The following is a 21,411-nucleotide window of genomic DNA, read 5'->3' as shown; positions in this document are numbered from 1 at the left end:
TTTGTGTTGCATGAATTTTTTGTGTCGTGTATATTAATATTTTGTTTATCATTTATTTATTTTCATTTTATAAGTCTTATTATCGGTCACTCATTTTACTCATGTACATTTGTTTTTATTAACTACTATTTTCTTATCACCATTTTGTATATAATTTATTTTCTTTCTTTTAATTAATACTAATGTGATTTATTTTATCTATATGAGCAGTGGGAATTTCTCCACTCTGCTGTCATTTATTTGTATTTGATTTGTGGTGTATCTGTGTTTGTGTGATATACACAATTAATTGTCTCTGCTATATTGGTTATTTTTTAAGATTTCCTTCAAAAAAAAATTATTTGATGTATCTGCTTCATAAATTACAGCCAAACAATTGAAAAATAAAAATCTGAAGTTAGACATAGAAGTATTATTTGGTATTCATGCTAGAAAATTGGATGTTGATGTAACCTTATGTTGTACAAGGGTTGCTCAGAAAGTTCTTGGCCTGGTAGGCATGACACAAACATGATATTTGTCAAGTGTGATACTTTAAATAACGTGCTGCAAATTTTCAGATGCATGCATTTAGTTTCTTGTTTGTGGTATCAAGTTAAGCAAACAAGTTATGACAATTTTTGAAAAATCATAAAATTGAAGTTTGAGCTGTTGAAGTGACTGCTGAAGTTAAATGTGATCATACATCCATTCAAGAGGATGGACATTCTGGAAAAACCACTAAATCCAAAAACTACTATGACCAATGAAACTTGCTGATATCGCAAACATCCTCAATAGACCGTATCCACTGTACTTTACACCATGACTATGATAAAGGTTTCTGCTTGATAGGTGTCATGTTTGTTATTAGTTGATCAAAAATGCATTTTACTGAACACTTCTTGAGGGTGTTCAGACTTATTTAATTATGATTTAGCTAAGTTTCTTCATTTAATAATAGTAGATGAAACATGGATTCATTGTTACGTGCCAGAGACCAAACAGTGGGTGGGAGCAGGTGAAAATACGCCAAAGAAGGTGAAAATGGTTTCATATGCAGGAAAAGTCATGGCTTTTTGGGATTCTTGTGATACGGTGCTCATAGGAAAAAGGCAGAACCATCACTGGGATGAATTACGCTTCATTACTGGACTGATTGAAGGGTCTTATTCAGGCTAAGTGTCCACACTACCCGAAAAGAAAGTGCTTTTTCACCACATAATGCACATTCATAGATGCTTCAGGTTGTTGCAAAACTTTATGATCTGCACTTTGAAGTACTTTCACTTGAGCCAGATTTGGCTCCCAACAATTACTTCCTTTTCCCAAACATGAAAAACATGGCTCGCTGGATTAAGGTTAACTTTAAATAATAATATTATCAAAGCTGAGCTTAACAGCTTATTTTGTAGAATTGAACAAATTGCATTAAACTGAAGGTATTAAAAGTTGTAAAGTCAGTGGTCTAAATATATCAAATTACAAGATGACAAAAATTTTTGTTTTCTTTGTCATGTTGAGATTTTTTCAAACACCCCTCATATGATCACAAAAGTATTTTTAATCATAGATTTTCCATTTTTTAATATTGTGTTACTGTAAAGAAAAATTTGAACAAAAAGCTTTTATTTTTTTGAGAATTGTGATTTTTGAAAAAATCTTTATATTGGAAGGATAATTTTTTTCAGATATCTCTGAAAGTAAGTTTATTAAAAAAAAAAATAGTTTTTTAAAGGGTATATCTTTAACTTAAAGTTTTTTGGTCATTGCCTAACAGAAATTGACTGACTAATTAATTGCTTAGTATGGTTAACAAAAATTGACTGATACAGTGAATTGAACTTGTTCTTTTTACCCTCTATTGAAAAGGATAATATAATGCTTTACTTTCTTGATTCTCTCAAAAACAATCTCTTACATAAAAAGTTCTTGTAATAAACTTGATAATTTATTAATTTTATTTTATTTTGGTTCTCATGCGATTTCTGTATAGCAAAAATTGACTTATTTATTGCAAAAAAATTATGTTTATCTTAAAACAATATTGTAAAATAACTCGTTTAGAATATGTCACAACAAATACATGAATTTGAACTTTTTTATAGCTCTGTATAGACAGTTGAAATTAATACATATTATTTAATTATAATTATATATTTTTAAAAAATTATTTGTTAACTTTGTTTAAATAAATAAAACATTGAAAGTTAATTCACATTTTATACACTAAATAAATTTACTTTAAATAACTCTTTTTTCAAGTTTTTATCACAGATATCACCAGAAATGACCGTTTGAATGGTACTGAAATTTTTAGAAATAAAAATTTACAAGTATTGTAAAAAAGTATATTAAATTAAAAAAAATATATTAATATCAAAAAATGATTAGTAATAAACAACAACACTGTAAATTTAATAATAGGTTTATTTGAATACCAGCATTAGATGAAATATTTTTATTTAAAATATCTTAATTTTTTAAATTTTCATCAGAAAAATTTTTTTTAGTTTTACGTGATTATCTCTTAAAATAAGGATTTTAGGGAGAAAATGTGATAAATTAAAGCTGATATACTGCTTTCATTTAGTTTGCTATTTTTTTAAGTGGAAAATGTATACATTTGTTTAAAAACAACGAAGTAAAATAACCATCCAAAACTATCGTGACTTTTTTTTATTACTCTTACTTGGAGAAATTTGAAAAAATATTTACCTTTCTTTATACTATAAAACCACCTGTACTGTTGTTTATACTATGATTGATGGTACCAGTGTATAATAAATTCATTGATCAATGGAAGTAGAATAAAGAGGTCAGGTTTTATCCTGTAAGTACATGAGCTCCAGATTGGGCATTTTGTTCTGCCACAGGATAGGAAACACGAGTTCCCAGCCTGTTAGTTCATTCATCCCTACCATCCCATACAAATACAAAAAAATTATTAATTCTATAGGTTTCCTAGATTTAAAATCTATTATGAAGAAAGGATCAATAGTGAGGGTAGATATTGAAAAAGGGATTTCTATTCACAGAGACCACAAATTAAAACAAACAAACTTATGAAAACTTACCTGTGTAATGTGTGCTTATCCTTCCCACAATTAATGGTTAAATTAGACTATCTTTTACAAAATGTAAACAGCAATTTCCTATAAACAATTTTGCACTGAGTAGTTCAAATATTTGTTGCAATAAATTACTTTTCTTTCAAATAATGTAGAGCCATCTAAGAACAGGATCAAGCTTTCTAAAAGAACACCCTTACTAATTTCAGTAATTGTCTGGTGTTTGAAATTATCCAAATTATCTCTTAACCGTTCATTCACCAGATTCCCACTGGTCATTGAAAAGTATTTACTACTTAAAACTTATATTATACTTCTTAGATACTTAGTCAATACATTACTAATATAATGTACAGATTAGTCTGTGCATTACAAATGTGTACCATATGCTTTTACTTTTAATATTTGGAAGAAAACATACGTCTTTATAGGCTTTCCATTTGTGTGCCTCACAGCATTATGGTATATATCCATCTTCTTTGTATTCTTCCCTCTCTCCCATCAATTTCCTCATTTTACCTTATCCCCACCTCTTTTTCTGTCTACTTTATTAATATACTATTTTCATTCCGCCTATGATTTTCCTCTTCCTAATATTTCATCTGTTTTTGTCTTCATCATTCATTTGGGCAATTTACTTTCCTATTTCTGCTGTCATATCCAAACTATTTTTGATACTTTCGTTCTACACCTTTAGTTGCGTTAATTATCTTACACTTCTTCCTGTTATATTCATAATTAAAATATTTACCCTTTGAGCTTGTGATTTTATATGTATACTTATTATTTAGGAAAAATGTTTCTTGACAATTATTTACCTTGGACTAAAAGGTACAGAAAAAATAGTTTTTACAATTTCCTTAAAGAGTTTATAGCAATTATAAGAATAGAATTTGGAAGATCAAATAAATGTTTAAAAAAAATTTAGCTAACGTTTCCCCAATTCCTAAATGTACCAATCCCCCAAACAAGTGCACAATAAAACAAACAACTCCTTGCTAAGCTTTTAAAGCAGTACAATTTAGATTTCCATCTTTCTTATTTATGTTTAAATAGATTACTTATTACGGGTCCTTCAACATCATTGGCTTTTTTACTGCTGTATTTGCTGCCTCATTAAACTGAACAAATTTCATAAATGTCACTTTGAGATAATCGAAGCACTTGATTCGCTCCAGTTTTTCATTATTATAATCCACCTTGTTGGTCTAGTGGTGAACATTTCATTGAAAATCAACTGATTTTTAAGTCGAGAGTTGTAAGATTTAAATCCTAGTAAAGGTAGTTACTTTTATACAGATTTGAATACTAGATCGAGGATACCGGTGTTCTTTCGTAGTTGGGTTTCAATTAACCACACACCTCAGGAATGGTCGACCTGAGTGTATAAGATTTAATTTAGAAATTTGGTCTAAGTTTGATCAATGCTATTATTAAACCTTTCTTTTAAAATTACATACTTCTGCTATGGCATTTTAAATCAGGCTATATTACCTGAACCAAAGAGGAAATGAGTGTATTAATTGGTTGTAGCTTCCCCTATATAATCACAAAAGGTGGCCAACCTATTGAATGAAAAACTATACAATAGTATATATTTGAACATTCAGATGTACTAATGGCTGGTTACTCAGTTTGATAACAGTGTGTTACTGAAATTAGCCTATCTTCTCATTATGTAGCATTGAATTCGATTCTCAATCAAATCTTTTATTTTTATCATCAGTTTCAAAAAAAAATTAATTTGCAACTTACCTATGATGACAGAACAAATATAATTATAACTGGTGGTGATGTGGCTAATAATTTTAATATTATATGGCTCAGATTTACGTGATAGGTACTTCTGATGTTAGGCAGGAATCTGGCAGTTAAAATTCTGTTGTGTTCTAGTTCTTGTATTTCCGATATTTATATTTTTCTTATCCATTAGAAAAAAAAACAAAAAAGAAGAAACTACTTCCAAAAAAACATATGACTGTCAAACTGTAGACAGTTTTCCTTGCAGATACAATAGACCTGACCTGTAAAACCGATAATAGGTAATCAAGATATTCAAGGATAAAAAAAGAAGTGGCTGGTAGAAAAGAGATAGAACTCTATATCTTTTTCAGGACCTTGCTAACTCTACTCTGATATCAGGATTTTGTATGAGGATGAATCAGATTTAAATGGTAATTTTGCTATTGTACACAGCAAGCACTTCCGAGCTGGATGGCGGAGGGGGAATTAATGTTAGAGAGGGGTGTTAATGGGAGTGTGTTAGAGAGGGGGAACCAGCATGGTTAGCTCCTCCGCTCTGTTTTGTCATCAATACATCCATGAGTGAGCAAGAGGTTCCGTTGTCTCTTGCACAATGCTATAAAGTTTTGTAACTAATGAAGGTGTTAAATCCGTGGAAATTTTAACTCGTTTAAAGTTATAGTTTGGGGGCGCTACACTGTCTCAGAACTGATTGTATACATGAGTCAGACAATTTAAGGTCGGGTGAGAAATTGTAGAAAACGAAAGTCATGATCAACGCCCAAGGTCAAGTCTCACAGATTACACTCCAGAATCAAAAATGGCGAGTAATTAGTGACAAAGGAAGGATGAGGGCTGCCCAGTGAAGCCCAAAACCCATCTATCAGCCAGAGAAGTTCTTACATTGATTTTTTTTTGACTCAAGGGGAGTTTTACTCATTGATTTTCTCTACAATCAACAAATGGTGAATGCTGCTTACTGTTACCAGCTGTTACAGTCAACAAAAGCCGCCTACCAAAACAAAAGACGGGGTATGCCCTTCAGAGAAATCACCCTTATCTATGACAATACTAAGCCATATACTGTGATTTTAACAAGGGATAAATTGGAAAAAATGCTCGACCACCCTCCCTACAGTACAGATTTGGCCCCCTGTGACTAATTTTTGTTTGCGCTCTTGAAAGAATCACTTGTAGGGGAATGATTCGAAAACAATGAAGATATTGAGGAGCACATGTGCAATTGGTTGATGACTCATCCTCAAACATTTTGTGAACAACAAATAATTCAACTTTCCAAATCATTGGCAAAAGGCAAAAGATAGTAATGCTTAACACTACTCATTAGTTATATCACCCTTTCTTACCATTCACTCACTCCCTTTTTCTAGCTTACTTCTTCCCTATTACTATAGATAGATGGAATATCTGTGGGATGTAGGTCTGACCCTACTTCGATTTTTCATGCTGATGATGCCAGGGCTTTGATGATAGAGTATTAAATGCTTTGTATTATCTGGTATTTGTCCAAGAACCACGACCTGTGGACGTGTTTCTTATATAATAAACCTAATAATATCTGTCGGGTAATGAGAACTATCTACTACTGATCTCTCCAAAAAAAAATTAGAATAAGTGAATTGATCATTATAGAACTGTGGTCTTTCAATTATAACATTTTTACTCCTACCAAATTTCTGAAGAAGCTATTAATTTTTCTTCATGTTAATAACTGGGAAAGTATTTTTTTAATACATAAAAAACAAAGTGTTCTTCAGTTTCTATACACAGTGTGATTCCATTCTGCCGATGATTAGAATTTATTTTTATTGTCTTGTATATTTATTTTAAATCATACAATAAATTAAAAATTATATTTTACTTTTTATATTATATAATATATAAAGTATATAAATAATATAAAGTATATATATATATATTGTCATTATTTTTAATCAGATTCCTGTTTGTTTCTTTGTAATGTCTTAAATAATGTTAAATATCGTTATCAGTTAATCAACAACCCTGAAAGTAAATCGCCAAATATTTTTCGTTATTTTTTTAATAAATATTTATCTGTTCTCCTGTCATGATCTGAGTAGCTATTTTTGTAAACTATTATTTAATTAACTGTTTACAATAATTTTTCTATAAACTATTATTTAATATATTTTATAAAATTGATTTAATGCAGGTAGGTTTCTGATGATCTTATACAAAAATATCTAATGATTCTCTTTCAAGGTTTTTTGTTACTCTGATTTTTGTATATTTCACTAATCAAGACCTCTAGTAATATAAACCTTTTAAATAAGTAACTTATAAAATTACTTCTTTTTTTCATTATAAAGTTTATAATACAAAACATATTTTTTTAATTAAAGTATGTATTTTTCACTATCATGTTTATTTTTAGAATTAAAATTCTTTTATTAATTGTATAATTGTAGTGCATGCAGTGTTGTTTTAAATGCTTATTGCTTTTTAGTTATTGCTTTATTGCACTTATTAATTACATTTTTTATGAATTAATTAAATAAATTACTTGTTTTATGTATTGAATAATTCTCTTTTGTTTAATCTGTATACTAGTTTTTTTTTTTATAAAAGGTGTTCATAAATTGTTTCATAGTATTTTTTAAAAAATCAGACACCATCTTTCCTGGTTGTTTGGTTAGATCTATTTGTGTTTTATTGCACTAAAATAAATATGTGTTTCTGTACTTGGAAATGTTTGTTTTTAATGATAATTTTGCATTGTCTAATTATATTTATATGAAAAGTTTATTATTTTTTTTTTTATACATACTGTTTACCTCAGTTGAATGTAATGGTTTTCAAATCTATTTAGTGGTACAGTTGATTGCATGAAAAAAAAACAGTACCATAGAAGAATGTTTTTATTTTAATTTAGTATATAAGTTTTTACACTTTGGAAATAACATTAGTTGACCATCCTGATGAGGAACACATTCATTCATTCTGTGGATAAAATCATTCATGATAAGCTCCAATAAATTAACATTTATTTCCCTTACCTCAAAAATAATGTTTACCTTTAGTCGCTGGGCAATTGGTTTGGTAGCGTAAAGTTTTGACTTTAAGTATCACAAAAAAGAAATTCTGGTGCCTTTAGGTTCAAAGATCTCATTAATCAATTAATGTCTTCAAACCTTGAAATTACACACTCTGGAAAATGTGTTTACCCATATTCAATGGGCGAACTTAATATGCTTGTGCCATTCTGTTGAAAATAGAGTACACTCTCTTTTATTACATCCTATTGGAAACTCCAGTAATATAAGCATCTCTTGGTCTTGGTAACAAGTTGCTGATATTTTTGCAGTATGATTTTTCTCCTCAAAGAACTAGAGCTTAATGATTTCTGAAAGCTGAAAATCCACATCAAACTGTTCCTTATTGCTGTACACTATTTACAAATATTTTATATTTTGGTCTAACATTTTAGTAGCAACAGTTTTGTTTATTGATCTAGCCTGATACATTGTAACATTTTAAAAACTGAGATAGATTATTTTTTGGTTTTAAATACTGCACAATCTGAATTTCATATTGATGGTATTGAAGATCAGTTTGTAATATATTCAAAGCAAGAAACTGCTGGCAGGCAGACCATATTGGACTCATGTCCATTTCCTGTCTCAATCGCTCTACTGTTCTTAGAATGCATATCACACGTGCTTTTTGTTAACAGACTGAATTTTAATATTCCTAGTAGCAGAAAACTTGAACTCACTTTATTTCTTTGGTGGGATACAGCCATCCCTCTGCACAGTGTATGGGAAATTCTCTCTGTACTTCCACACAACTTTTAACACTTAATAAATATATAAACAACAAAGATGCAATACTCCACTGACCAATCCTCCATGTTAACTAAAAAAAACACTGACATAAACAAAGTTAGTTGCTTCCCGTAATGAACTTGTTACGTACTACACCTTGGACATTTCTAAATGGCACTCGATTCAAATTATCATCTATTGAACCACTTATTTTATATATATATATATATATATATATATATTTGTAAAAATTAATTGAAGAATAGTTACTTTTGAACAAAATGTTAATAAATGCAGATAATATTATTATTTTACATATGACATTAACTTGAAATCATTATTTTTATGTACAAAAATATGTTACCAATGTAATAGTCATAAGGCAAAGAATAATGGCATATCAAAAGAAATCTTTTATAGAGACCATCTCAAAAAAAGTTTGGCATTAATTGTTAAAATTACACATTTTGAAAAAAAAGAAAAATCAGATCTTTCTGGTATAGTGTAATTTATGATACAAATAGATGCATCATGTCAATCCAACCTTATCGAGTTCAAAATTAAAAAAAAAAATGTCTCTTTAAAGTATCTGTTAATTCTTTTGGGGTTGTACTTATGGTTTATTTCTCTTAGCAAATGCTATATGAATAAAACTGAAAACAATATTGCTAAGAAGAAATATTTCCTAGCTTGAAAAAAAGTGAAATAAAAAATAGTTAATTGACATTTTAATTTTTCTAGCTGTTTATCATTCAGTTTTTCCAGGGTTAGGCAGAAGAGTTATGAAAGGATTTTTATAATCATATGTCCTTCCACACTAAAAGGAATGAAATATCAAAATTTACAGTTATGAAAAATTCTGTACCTAACTATAATTCTTATTAAAAAATTTATGAAGTATATATTCATAAACATATAATTATAATACTTGTTAATTTTCAGAAGAGCTATATATTTATTTTAGGGACTATACATGTTTTAGAAAAAATAAACTGCTGAGGTTTTAATGTAGGTTAGGTATTTTTATATTGGTGAATTTTATATTTCTTTTTCTGTAATTTAAATATAAATAAATTATATTAAGTTTTTTTTCAGTCAATTTTATATTAATATAACACTTTATACAAAATGAGATTAGTGATTAGATTATTCAGTATGTTCAGAAAGTTTCTGTGCAGTGCTTTAGAATTATGTGGTGCATTCTGTTCTTTTGGTGTTAAGGTTGGTTGCCCTGTGGGTTCATTGGGCATTGCTCAGTAATAAAACAAGGCTTCAGCTCTTGAGTTGTGATTGAACGTGTTTTGTTTCATTTATCGAAATCAATAGTTGCAAGAAACATAATAGTTCTTTCAGTAGAGGAACGCATTTTTCTCATTGAACACGTCTTTCATGAAGGTGACAAGTATACAGATTTAGTGAAGCACAAGTTTTCTGAAAAATTATCCAAATACTCGTGTTCCTCACTTTATGCAGTTTGAACTCAAAAAAATTTCAGGCTACAAGCTCTATTGAAGTCGCTGATCAAAGCGAACGAAACGAACAGAAGCTGTTTGACCATTTTGGATGGTATGGCAGAAAGTCCATCAAAATCAATGCAATATATTGATTTAACACAACAGCGAGTTATCAGATTCGTTACTACACATAAAACTGTAAAAAAAGAACTGAAAGTTTTCTCCTACAATGTAATTTGTGTTCAAGAATTGAAATCTACAGATCATGCCAAAACACTAAATTATTGTCAATGGTTTAAATGTGTTATTGTCCAAAATTCAATAGGTATCCTTGACTTAACATTTTTTTACAAATTAAGAATGGTTTCATCTGGTAGGGTATATTAATTCTCAAATTACACAACTGTGGTTGACAATTAACTTTCATGAATTATACGCTCAACCTTTACACAAAACGAAAATTGGAGTCTGAATCAGTGTGAGTAGAACGCGCATTGTGGGTTCAATCTTTTTGAAAATAGAGTTAATAGTGATCCTTATTGTGCTGTTTTAACAAAGTTCATTAGTCAGCAAACAGAAGTGGAAATCAATCACAGTTGGTTCCAACAAATTGGCACCACAGTGCACACAGATAACAGGTCATTGACTTTTTTAAGAAATGTCTTTGGTGAGCAAATCATTTGGAGGGGTTTGTGGCCTGATGATCACTCGATCTGACTCCCCCAAATTACCTTCTATGGGGGGGAATGAAACAAGCTCTGTATTTCAGCAGACCATACATGACTGACAAACTAAAAACCACAATTTTAAAACTAAAAAGAAACTGAAAAATGTGGAGGGTTGTATTGACGTTGGAGAGGTCATTTTCAACACCTTTTGTAAACTATTCCAGTTATGTAATATCCGTTTCTATAAAATAATGAAATAAAAATACAAAGTAATAATTAAGAAAGTTTTGTCATTACACTTACATAATTCCAGTGCACAACAACTTTCTGAATACGCTGTACAAAAGTGAAAACTTGAAAATTCTGTACCATAACTTCAGTTGTAGAAACTTGCTTGTTTTTATTAATATTCAATAATATTTTAATTGTATTAGAGAGATAGCATTGAGCATTGAATAAATTAACTGCAATAAAAAAAAGTTTCCCATGGTGGATTCTGAATAAGTATTACAAAAAAAGCTTTAACCTTGAGTAGTAAGCAGAAAACTTAATGTAACAAATAATTCTTTGGATTAATATAAAGTTGTGTTTGTGATAACAAATATAATAAAAGTAAAAGTATCCAATTCTAAGGTATGATAAATAAAATGTTGGCTTTTATTAATTCACTTTTTTTTTTAATCAACATTTATCAAAAAAGAAAATTTTTTCCAGTAAAAATTAACCTCCTGTGTTGTAGTAAAAAGAAAAAAGTAATTATAGATATGAACTCTTTAACATGTAAATGCTTCACAACAGGTATTTTATACTACCTGTAAAAAATGGAACACAGAGCAATGTAGCACGGGTTTAAAGTACTGACACCTGGTGTGCACTCAAACATTTTCCAGTATCAGAACGTTTGATTTTGAAATTATAGCAGACTGCAATAATATGCAGCCACAGGTGGGGCTGGCTACATGAATGTTATGAAAAGTGTATGTATATTGACAAGAACCAAAACTTATCTTTTTCATATCAGATATTTAACGTTTTTATCAAATTAGATTTTTAGTGACTTATTTTGTCAGCATTTGTCTACAGATATCCAAAAGCAAAGACCCTTTTTTGTGCAGTCTGATTTTTATAATTTACATCAGTGTCTTCCTACATTACTTACCATTTAAGGAAGTGATAAGATCTTTCATCAAGAAATGTGATAATGAGTATTTAATGTTAAAGTAAAATTTAGGCCAGACTTTGTTAAACTAAATTGTACGTGAAAGGACCCAAAAAGCGTAATGGAATGGCATTCTAGCACTAGTGCACCCGTGACTAACATCCAGTTCAAGAGGGTTACAATACCTCTAAAAGATTCACATTTTCATTACATTGTATTACATGAATATATTTGTCCTTTCTCATAGGCTACCGCTTCACAGCTCAAATTTTAGTAGTAGGAAATAGAACTGGAATCTTGACTGGATCCCCCCTCAATTAATATGTTATTATTTAGGAAATTCCCTCCCTTATCCCTAAAATGGTTGAAAAGTGATTTTTCAAAAACTAACATATATCACACATCATTTAGAAATAAACGTGACATTTGCCAAGAATGTATGCTACAATATTATTTAAAAATAGATATACAAATTTCTTTTTAAACTATTCTCAAAAGGAGAAAAATTTTATTGGTACAATCTACAATTCCAATTAATCTCTCAAAATTCTTGTGATGAATTGAATTTAAGCCTGATAAATATCTGGCTTAAATTGTAAATATGTGTCTTAAATTATAGGGTGAAATAGGATAACCTTGAATCATTTATCTAAGTATACGGTATACACTGATTCCCTAAATAGAAATTAAAAACTTGCATCAATTATCCTAATTTTTAGAAAATATTTTGAGATTTCCTATTGAGATTTTTCATATGCTACATTTTCCATTTTCATAGGGCAAATTGACCAAAGCAGTTGATGACCATAATCTCATACATATATATATAACATTTAATCACCCTTCCTATTCATGCCGTATCAGATCACAATTAAGGTTATTATTACTGATAGTATAAGATTTATATTATTAGGAAAGGAAAAATGTGTAAATAACACTCAATAATAATGCACTTTTATCAACCAATTCTTATATGTTCTTTTACTGTAAATAATATTAGCTATATACATTAAGTTCCATAACTGTAAAAGTTGTAGGCAATCTGACATGAGTCACAAAGCACTCCCAAAAATTACAAAGTCATCCTTAATAAAAAAAGCATCCCTTTCCAGCCTACTTAGGAAAATGAGGAATAAAGTGGTTTCCTGTTACTTTTTTCAGTGGATCAAACATATGATTGCATACCATTTTGCCCTGCACACCCAGTTGCAGGAGATATTCATTTTTACAAGTAACACCTTTATTTTGTTCACCATAGGAATTGATTGGTCCTTCTTATACCTCAGCTGCTTTATATATCACAATATTTAAGAAAGCCTTAAACAAATACAGGGCGTTTCATAATGTTCTTAGGAGTTACAAAAATTCAGTAAAGAAAAAGTATTTCATTTACGTAAATGAAAGTTATACGAGGTGATGCAGGGGCTCAAACAGTTTTTGTTAAAATCTATAAATGTTCAATATGTGCTCCTCTGGTGACACGGCACACATCAACATGAAAGTCTAGCTCTTGCCAAACTCGTTCTAACATGTCATTTTTGATAGAGTTGATTGCATTGATTATGCAATCCTTTAGCTCAGCGATATCGTGTGGCATTGGTGGGATAAACACTTATCATTCACATAACCCTGGAGAAAGAAATCACATGGCGTGAGATCTGGTGATCTTTGTGGCCACAGCATAATGTGTTGGTCTTTTTCAGATGCACGTCCTATCCAGCGCTGAGGTAATGTTCTGTTAAGAACCTCGTTATGAAAATGGGCAGGACTACCATCTTGCTGGAAAATGAAATCGTTGAGTAGCTGAGGCATAAGCCATAATTGTAACATATCCAGGTATATCATGCCGGTTACTGTCGTTTCCATAAAAAAAGAACGGCCCATACACTGCCTCACAAGAGATTGCACAAAAAATGTTTACTTTTGGAAAATCCCGAATGTGTTCCACATAAGCGTGTAGGTTTTCAGTTCTCCAAACTCGCACGTTATAACGGTTTACTTTGCTGCTAATATGGAAAGTAGCTTCATCGCTGAAAATTATCTTGTTTACAAAACCTTCATCTAACAACATCCTTTCCTGTAACTGTAAACAAAAATCGAGCCTATTTGTTTTACCTCCATCAGAAAGACACTGGATTAATTGAAGACGGTACGGTTTGCATAATAAATGTTTACGGAGAACTCTCCACACTGTTGTTTTTGGAATTCCTAATTCTCTGCCTGCAGCCGCAGTCGATTTTGACAGGCTGCGAATGAAACTTGCACGCACACGTTCGACATTGACTTGTGAGGTTGATGGATGACCAGTACATTTTCGCTTGCACAAGCAACCAGTTTCACTGAATTATTTATACCATGCACGAATTGGATTGTCACTTGGTGGATCCTTATGAAATTCAACCGAAACGCACATTGCACAGAAATTACTGACTTTGACAAGTGAAATTCTAACACACAAAACAACTTCTCGCTTCCTGTGGCAGCCATTTTCTCTACTGTTCAATTATAAATGCAATATTATGTTTAATTTATATTTTGTATTTCCTCATGAAAGAAAACATGTTCTTTGTAAAATTAATCAAGATTACTCAATATTATCATCATCAAATTTATGCTGTAAATGGAATCTCTCTCATAATGTTAGCTCTAACATTGTTTTATCATACATATTAAAAGAAAACACTTCAATATATCTTAAAACCAGATTATATTATAAACATAATAACCTTTAATAGTGAATTAAAAAAATAAAGAACAAAGAAGAAACGATTGTATGGAGAATTGATGTAGTGGTTTAATACATGCTAACTTCTAGATCAGATGGTCTTAACACACCGGGTTGGTGTAGCGGTGAATGCAACGCATCTTTCCAAATCAACCGATTTGGAAGTCAAGAGTTCCAGCGTTCAAGTCCTAGTAAAGTCAGTTATTTTTACATGGATTTGAATACTAGATCGTGGATAACTGTGTTCTTTGGTGGTTGGGTTTCAATTAACCACACGTCTCAGGAATGGTCGAACTGAGACTGTACAAGACTACACACTTCATTTACACTCATACATATCAAACTCATTTATCCTCTAAAGTATCTGAAAGGTAATTGCCGGAGGCTAAACAGGAAAAAGAAAGACAGATCAGATGGTCTTCATTTGGATCCATGATAAGGGTCCAGCATTTTTTGCATATAATTTCTTTGGATGAAATGATATCTAAAAGAAATCTTCCTTGTTAAAATATATTCAAAAGCATGTCCAACGTCATAATACTGTACTAAAATAAAATACATTTATTATGTAACAAAATCATTTTTGTTTCCATTTATTTTTTAAGTTCTATGAATAATATATATTGCTACCTATTATAGATGTATCATCACTCCAGTCTCTATATCTTTGTTTAAAAAAATTGTAGCCCCAACACATTTAATTTACTTGTCTTGATAATAATGAGTTTTTGATTTGAAGAAATTTTCAGCTTAACAATTTTTTTTTTTTTTATATTTATATGTATGTAATTATGTTATTAATTTTATAATTATTTTTTTTTTTTTTAGAACTGATTCCACGGCCAGCAAGATCATGTGAAGATCCTCCATTATATTTACGGCTTAGAATGGGCAAACCAATAAATAAGAAAATTCCAAAATCAACACCTGTAATGTCATATGGCAAAAAGAAAATGAGACCTGAATATTGGTTTAGTGTTCCAAGAGAAAGGTAAATTTTTCATTTTTTACTTTCATGTTAATTTGTTATTTTTCATTTATATGCAATTTTTGTTTTGTTTTTTTTTTTTGTATAATAGTATCAACAGAACTTCAGTTTCTGTTTTGTTTAAATGTTTTAGTTAAATCTATGTACGAAAAGAAAAATCATTTGTAAGTAGTGCTGGAATGGGTGATGTCACCCATGCCAGCGATCAGTGTCTGCTAAGTTTCCTGTTGATTTAACTCTGTTTCAAACAAGCTTCCAGACTGTATATATGTTATCATTGTTTTACTGAGCATTTAAAATGTTTGAAAAATATAAAATCTTAGCAAATGTAAAATCTGTTTTCTGGTCTTGTTTTTAAGTGAACGAATAGATTGATTGCCATGTAGCAATGTATAGGTGACTAAGGGAACAACTTAAGGAAATGATTTTATCTTCATTTGAACAAATATTGTTCTAAACAACCTTATAGCTTACTGAAGAACTGAAAAGAAGAGTGATTATGAAATTCATAAGAGAGATGATTTACTACTAAAATAAACATTTTCGGTTTATAGTATCCAAGATACATCACGAGAAAAAAAAGCGTTTTATTTTTTGGGAGGAACCCACCCTCTTCGTTACACCTACCCCAATTCAAAGCCTCTTAAATGGCAACAGTAACATTTAATTACATTAATTAAATGTTACAACCCGAAAAGGATAATGAATTTTGGTGAAAAAAAGAAAAATCCGCTCACCCCTTCTGTCAGTAGGTGTGAAAAACCATTTGGGGTAGAACTTTTTTTAAATTTCAGTCCAACAAAAATAACTATAAAATTTTATGATATTACTTCCTAAACCGTTTGAAATAATCATATTCTGTAAATTAAAACTGTTAAAATTATTTTTTAAATTGCCAACAAAAAATTTTGTCCTTAAATATTTTTAAATTTTCAAGGGTTGAAAAGTTATTTTTTTAAACAAGAGGTTGTAGCTTATGACATCTCAATATGATATATATATATTTTCCCCTTTTACCCCTAGCTAAATGTTACTATAGCTATAATGGAAACGTTTATAAATCAGTCAAAATAAAATTTCAGATCTTTACTTTGGTGCTTTAACAAAATTTTCTTACAAAAGTTGTTATTTTATTGAGATCAGAGATTACCAGAAAGTTTTATTTAATATTAACACTTCTCCAAAAATTATTTTATTCTTGATTTTATTTTTTACCTATATATTGCTTCAGAAAAGAAGTTAATGGGAATTTTTTGCATTTACATTTTCTTCATTGATAGGCCTTCAAACCACTATACAAATTTTTTGCCTGTCCCAATTTAATGGTTTGTGGTAACAAAAATTTTTTTTTTTTAATTTCTTTTAAATTTGAATCTAGTACTAGTTTCATTTTTGCATTTAAAATGAAAAATCCTAATTTTTTTTGTAGCCCTTACTCTTTAGTGTTTCTTGGAGAAAGAATTAGCCAGAAAATTACAAATTTGTTTATTTGGAATTATGGCTATCGTAATATTTTTTAAACAATTTTAAAAGTTATTTTTTTTTTAATTTATCACCACTTAGGATTATTTTCTTAAAAGTTACCTGAATGCTATCCCTTGAATATGGGAGCCCCAAGAATACAAAACAATTAGTTCTACTATTCAACTTTTATTAAATTCAACACAGGTATAGTAATAATAATAAAAAATTAACGATCATAAAATTGGAAATTTTATCAGATTTTTGCCTAAAAATGTGAAAAAAGAAATTCATAATTTTGGTTATTGTTTTTCAATAAAAAGGAATTATTTTATCATAAGATACAAATGGATATTAAAAATGAATCGCATAACTTAACTGCCATAGCTGGGTATGTTTCAGGGTTCAGCTAGTTCAGTTAGACCAATAGAACATATTTATGTGTCGCACTGCTTTTGGCATTTTATCTCAGTATTGACCAAACCAATTTTCTTCAAAATTGGCTCAAATATTTATATGTATGGGGCATCGATCATATTCATTTTTTTTTTTCAAATTTTATTAAGGTTGTGGGGGGATGTCATGGAAAAACCGATACCAATTTTCTTCAGAGGGATTTTAGAGTAAACTTTAATTAAAGCAAAGTGCTTATATAACAAAAATAAGAAAAAAATTTCCAAAAATCAACCCTCATCTCTTAAAATTGAAATATCATTATTTTGTTCTTTTGCTCTATCAGCCTTCGGTTTCAATGTTTTTCAAAAATTTTTTGACGATTTATACAACATATATAGAGCTGTCAATAAATGTTTACATTTTTTTTTTTAACTATAGGCCCCAGACATAAAAGGCAGAAAAGTATTTTGAGATTTTCTTTTTCTTATTCAGGCTTTATTGAAGGGGGGGTGTTATATTTAAAGAAAAGTTTACTTAAGCAAATGTATTAAATCTTAACCAGTATGTGAATATTTATAGAAAAATGTTCCTTAAAATTTATTTACCACCTCTAAAAAAATAAATATTTGTTTTTTAACTCTAACTTTTTTAATTTTTATTTTTAGCAGCCAGGAAAGTCATGCAATACTTTGCTAGCTTTATTTTCTGTGATCTCTCATCTGTTTAAAATATAGTATCAAATAAAATTACCTCTAGTGGATAAATGGTATGAAAAGTAAGTTTATTCTCACTTTTCACACCATAATTTATTGGTATTAAAGAAAAAAATATATTAAATGATCACAATAAAATAGTTTAATTATATTCACAAACTATAATTTACTTGAAATTTAATTTGCAACATATTTCTCTTCTTTACCTTTAAATTAACTATCTTTTCATTCCTGTCAAGTGCAGGTTCTGATCATCTTTCACGTCATCCCCTTATAACTTAATAAATGCCTTTATTCTTAACTTTAATGCAGAGAGATCCAAAAGTCGCACACATCAAAGTAATAAAAAGAATGAGACATAAGTAATAATTTAAAGATTTATTTATTTTCACAACATATGCTCAAAATGACTACACCATTTAGTAACGCATGTACAAACTCTTTTTAACTTACTTGAGACCACTCTGTGGAGCACGTGTATTCTGATGTTCCTCTATAGTTCCTTAATTCCTCCATTGTGTGTGTGTGTGTGTGTGTGTGTGTGTGTGTGTGTGTGGCTGCTTTTATAGGTGTTTCCTTTAAGATAACCCCACAGAAAGATATCTGGGGATGTCAAATATCGGGTGAACGTGGGGGGGGCCATAATTCTTTTGAGATGATATCCTCACCAAAAAACATTCGCAATAAATGGATGGTTTCATTAGATGTATGACACATGACACTGCCCTTTAGGAACCAACAATCACGTTCATCATCTTCAAAAAGTGCAATAAACCGTTTAAGTCTTGGTCCACAACATTGTTCACTGTAGTTTCAAAGAACAAAGAAAATGGGGCCCACTATTTGACGAAGTTATACGGCACACCACACTCCCATTTTCTAGGAATTAAGGGGTTTTCATGTAACACATGTGGATTTTCAGTCTACTAAATTCTAGTGTTTTCACTGTCACGTAGCCATTAAGGTGAAACCACACCTCATCGGTGAAGAAAATACAGTCAGTCTCTGCAAATCCAAATTTTAAAACTTACAGAAACCTTGTACAGTACATTACATGATTTTTTTCAATTCCTGAACACTGTGAACACGTTTAACATGAAACTGTAACTGCTTCATCACTTTCTGAGCACTTCCATAAGATATCTGAGAGCATGCTGATAGTCACCTCAAGCATTTTGAAGGCGAATGCTGCATCATATTCTTAACCTCAGCTGGTTTAGCATCAGTCAAAATGGCCAGTCTACTTGTTCTCTTCTTGTCTGTAACTGATCCGCATTCTGTAGAATGTGCGATTAATCTCGTTATGTTTGAATTGTTAGGCACTGCCACATCCATATATTACCCAAGAAATTTGTCTAAAACATTTTCCTTAAATATCAAATTGTTTTTTCTCCTAGAGAGCATATTATGGTACTCATCTGCATTGCTAAATAAATTTAAAACAATTGTATAATAATTTTGTTTAGATAAAAGTATAAACATTTTCTATGTGTATGTTACATCGCTGTGTGTATGTTATTGTTCATATCTTATTGCAATGTACTCTATTATGTTGTTATTGTAACAAATGTTACATGCTTATTGTTGCTGTTAAAAATAATTATGTTACTTTTTTTTATATTATTATAAAATTTTATGTTGGAATTGTAATTTCCATGATAATACAACCATGTTTATGACAGTTTTTCAATTTCTTTTAAAAAAAATTTCATTTCTGCAGCCTGTTTTTTTCTTTTTTAATTGTTACTTGTTTATTAAAAATTGATATCCATACATTATATTATATATAATACCTGATTACATTTCTTTGAGGTATCATCACTCCATAGGAAGCTTATCATTACCTGGAAAAATCTATTGATACATTTAATAAAAGTGTTTTCTTCATGATTGAATTTCATGTTGGTAGTTTTATATGTGTGATGGATGATATAACTGTACTGACATTATTTTGTTTTTTTTTTTCAGGGTAGATGATTTGTATAGGTTTTTAATGTTGTGGGTCCCTCATTTATACGGTGACCTCGTCGAAGAGACTGTTCGAGAACGTGGATATGAGTTAGTGGATTCCGATACAGAATTATGGGAAAATGAAGAAGGAAACGGTAAAGGTGGATCAGATGAAAGACAAGGCAGCGATGATGAAGTCGGTGATCTTACTAGAGAATCGTGGGAGGTAAGTTAAAAATTATTAATATTTATTTATTTTATAAGATTTTGTTTTAGTTGTAGATTTGATGCGTAATTTCTAATTTGTTATTTTGTATTATTTATTTTTAATATTTCTCATTTATGAAATTTATTATAGAGAAGCCATAAAATAGCATAGTATTGTATAGAATTTTAAATTGAACCATTTATAAGTCACTTAAGATAACTAACCATTTAATTATTGTTTGATATTAAAATATAAATTAGTATTATTTGCCTCATTAACTCTTGATAATTTTCAGTAAAATTAAAAATTTTTCATATTTTTAATATCTTAAAATAAAATGCATTTATTTAGCCCATTCACTCCTAATAAAAAACAAAACTGATTGTATGCTGTACCAAAAAGAAAAGAAATGGAAAAATTGTTGTTTTTTAACATCAAGATTTTTCGAGTAAACTCTACAGATTACAGAATAATTTTTCTAAGATAGTTTTTAATTTTGTAGCCATATAGCAATAATTGCTCAAAAAAATCATTTTGAAATATTCGGTTGTTAACTGCTAGTTTTGGTCAGTGAATTGATTTTCTTTTGGATTAAATAGTTTTTACACCTAAGTTTTTCATTTAGCTTCTTTCTGTATCTCATTTTATGGATGATAAACAAGAGAATCACTACAATTTAAAGTGCACACCATTTCAGTAGTTTAAATGAAGCTTGTTTTCTGTGTTTAGAATGAACAGAAGCAATAATGATAATTGACAATATAGTATATGTTTCTATGAAACATTGAGAAAAATTACCTGTCATTCCGTATTGTTTGATATGTTAAATGATAGGAATTGATACAATAATTGTGTCACATTATATGATATTGAAGTTTAAATAACATCTTTGATTTTTTTGGAAATGCGTTTTGTTGCTTGTCATCGCATTCATAGCAATGAATCGATTGATTAGTTTTTTTTCTATTTAACTTCATTTTTTCATATATATATTTGTCAATTAGCTTCTTACTTTTGTGTACATATTTTAATATTTATTCTTTGACTGTAAATATTTTTTTGTTTCATTAATGAGGCTTATCATTTATAT

The 21,411-nt window shown here is 29.7% G+C and overlaps 1 protein-coding gene across 1 annotated transcript in view; it reads left to right on the top strand.

The window, feature by feature from the left end:
* mtd (TLD domain-containing protein mustard) overlaps positions 1-21,411 on the top strand; it is an 837,104-nt gene that overhangs the window by 616,737 nt on the left and 198,956 nt on the right. Inside the window, exons 17-18 of the mRNA XM_075380551.1 lie at positions 15,434-15,596; positions 20,132-20,339. Coding sequence (XP_075236666.1) covers positions 15,434-15,596; positions 20,132-20,339 — 371 coding nt within the window. The remainder of the gene's footprint in view (positions 1-15,433; positions 15,597-20,131; positions 20,340-21,411) is intronic.

This window comes from Lycorma delicatula, chromosome 12 (genome assembly GCF_047948215.1).
Source record: "Lycorma delicatula isolate Av1 chromosome 12, ASM4794821v1, whole genome shotgun sequence".
NCBI classification, from domain to species: domain Eukaryota; kingdom Metazoa; phylum Arthropoda; class Insecta; order Hemiptera; family Fulgoridae; genus Lycorma; species Lycorma delicatula.
This window is presented reverse-complemented; position numbering and strand designations above follow the sequence as displayed.